The sequence below is a fragment of the Athene cunicularia genome (assembly GCF_003259725.1).
Source record: "Athene cunicularia isolate RWA chromosome 9 unlocalized genomic scaffold, athCun1 chr9_part1, whole genome shotgun sequence".
Taxonomy (NCBI): domain Eukaryota; kingdom Metazoa; phylum Chordata; class Aves; order Strigiformes; family Strigidae; genus Athene; species Athene cunicularia.
Window position 1 is genome coordinate 18,359,038 of NW_020799110.1, and position 3,066 is coordinate 18,362,103.

Here is a 3,066-nt window from a genome sequence, read left to right on the forward strand (position 1 = left end):
GGGGGGGGGGGGGAGAAAGGCTTTTTTTGTAGCTTGCCTAACAGCTTATCATTAAAGGATGTTCTCCAATTTCTTTGGGTTCAGGCCTTCCTCATCCTTATTTTTATTTATTTCTAGTTTCATAATATTTTTTTCAAATTTTAAAATTAAAAATACACCCTTTTTGGAGCACACTCTAACAAAAGAAAACAATGTGTATGGTAAATACAATTTGTATGCAAGCAGTAGGACCTCAAAAGTGCCACTTGGACTTTTTTTTTTTTTTTTTAAATTGGATCACCAACAGCATCAGTATCATCAACATCACATTTGGTGTTTTCACAAAGTCAAGGACAAATGAATGCAGATACAATCCACAGACCAATGTTGCATATGTAATTCAACTCATCAACAATACCCTCAAAACAGTCTCCAAGGAAGCATTTATAAAACCTTTTCCGATACAGTGAGAATTTGTCACATATTGTTAAACATCATTAAAAACAGTCTCCTGTGATGTATAGAAAAATTTAGCCAAAACCAAAAATTCAGAATAAGGGTACTTTTTTGTTTAGGAAAATGAACAAATACTAAACATTGTGCAAAAGGAAAAGACTTTATTTTAATAACATAGTTGATTCGACAGTTTCAAGCACTGAAGACAGTGAATTTTGCTTTCCTAAATACATTTATATTCAGCATGGACACGATTAATTCTTAAGAGAAATGAGAAATGTCTTTTATCATCTAGTTACTGCTGATAGCCTCTTCAGCTGCCAGTCCTTGTTTGGGTTTTGAGTAATCCCAAGGTCTCCTGTTCTCTGTATAGCCATATAGCTTCCGCAGTGCCACGCGGGCAGCTTCTTCCTCTGCAGCAAACAGTGTTTCACCAGGACCTTCAGCTATAATCTTCTTATCGCTTTGGGAAAAAAAGAAAAAAAAATTTCATCATGAAATCCTGAGCACTACTGTGTATCATGAATAAAGGCTGCTAGAATTTTTTTCCTCCAGTGTCTGAATACTGAAGATAATTTGTATATACACACAAATGTAAACATTTCCGTTGGGTCTTTCCTGCAAAGATTGTATATTCATCAATGGAAACTAAAATCAGAAATGCATCCATTTCCTGGAAGAGCACTACTCTGTTCCTTTATATTCCTAACATATTGCTGATTCTTTACAGCAGTCAATTTGTTAGCCCTGTTAAAAATAGGCAAATTCATTACTCTGGTTATCTTAAAGAAGTGAAATGCTTCTGTCTTCTCCCCTGGTAAGAAAAACTTCTTAAAAAGGCTTCACAGAGAAGTTCTCTGTGTTATGATATATGTACTCAGCTCTATTTAATCAACATCTGTGGGCACTCAATAGAAACAGTTAATGAAGGGACACCAGTGATTCCAGAAGAAAAGGCATATAAACCAAAGCACAATAAATCAGAACAAGTTAAGGCAATCTTCCCATGTATTTATCTGCACTTCATTTAGCAAAGTAACAAAGGGGAGCAATGTTACCCCTGGGCAAGAGACCAGGACAAGCACGGACTACACCTGAGACAAGCACACCAGGGATGAGTGGCACCTCCCAAGTCTTGTCTGGATACAGACACTTCTCTTGCCTAGTTTACAGTGCCCACAACTTGAAAACTAGAAAGCTTCTCTGGAATATAAATCTCTCTTCAATCCCACCTCCCTTGATGTCTATGTCTCCTTACCTTTCCCTGAACCCTGGATGATATAGTTGTGGTCCCTCCAAAGCCATTTGGCCATGCTATTTGCAAAGTCCTTACATTGGGTGACCCCAGAACATACACCCAGTCTCTTCTGTGCACCTGATTTAGACTTTGAAGCCCTTTAGTCAGAGACTGTCTTTTTATGCATCATTACAGCAAGCTATGGCACACCCTTCAATGGCTGATTTTATACGGAAGTCACTGTAAGGTTTATTTTCTGTACTAATTTGAACAAAGAGCATGAGTAGAAAAGTAAAAGACCATCTTCCCTCCTCCCCTCTCCCCCAGCTTAAACCCATTTCACTTTAAATTAATATTGCACTAACCAGTACAACCCAACAAAGTACAGTGGCAGAACCGTGCTGATGCCCAACTGCCTGGTAATTCTTGGTTCTGGAGAAGGGATATTCCTCTTGGTCAGTTCTTCCACTAGTAAGCCCATAGGATTTACAACTTCCCAGATCTCAAACAGGTCTTTTCCAATCAGCTGGGGAATAAAAAAGTCCTAAACAAGAATATTTAGAAGTTACAATTCATGAGAAAGGTAATGAAGGCTCTATCTTCTGGCGTCTCCTAATGAAAATACAATGTTAAGAGGAATTAATACAGTTGACAATAAAGTGCTGAACCAAATGATGAAGCTGCCTCAGTGCTCCATCACAGCTAAGCACAGCTGACCAGCATGTTCGGCAGCTCTGGTTCCAATTTAGCGACTGACAGAGGATGTGCGCCTTGGGCAAAGTGAACCGCCCAGACCTAAAGAAGGAACAGCCCCAGGCTGAGAGAGGAGTTACAACAACGCTTGTGCACAGCTCTGAGCACGAGGCGAGCAGCACAGTGCTGCTTCCAAGCGAGATGTACAACAGAAGAGTTCTGCAAACAGGTTGAAGGGAATGTACAAACCCACAGGGCTTTCACTTGTTCAGATCACTCTCTCGCCTGTTAACTGCTGCTTGCTCTTACAGAGACCTATCAACAGTCTCATATCAGAAACAAGATTTTAACACACATTTCTCCATTGCAAAACTAGAAATAAGTGGAAATGATGACTGAAAGGACAGTAGCTGCTAAAACTACTTTGTTACACTGCATTTTAATTGAACATTTTTGTATGAAATATCTTTAGGTGCTTGCATGCCTACATGCAAAACCTACAAACTCAGCCCCTGATTTATATAAAACTTTTTTTAAAATGGAAGATACTCCTTACAAGGAGTATTTTCATTATTTGATGGTATAGTGCATGGAATATAACACTTTCCCTTAGCAAGTGTCAGCAAATACTAAAATATCACCATTATAAACCAGAAGTATATGATTCTAGGTACTTGCCCTGACTGTCATTCTTAAAGAAA

At 38.7% G+C, this 3,066-nt stretch overlaps 1 protein-coding gene across 1 annotated transcript; it reads right to left on the reverse strand.

Annotated features, from left to right (window-relative positions):
- Window positions 1–577: 577 nt before the first annotated feature.
- Window positions 578–2,395, reverse strand: MRPL44 (mitochondrial ribosomal protein L44). The gene is made up of 3 exons (XM_026855000.1): window positions 2,390–2,395; window positions 2,038–2,216; window positions 578–898 (listed from the first exon to the last, which is right to left on the reverse strand). The coding sequence occupies exons 1-3, from the start codon at window positions 2,393–2,395 to the stop codon at window positions 727–729; spliced, it is 357 nt and encodes a 118-aa protein (XP_026710801.1). The 3' UTR covers window positions 578–726.
- Between the last annotated feature and the right edge of the window lie 671 nt (window positions 2,396–3,066).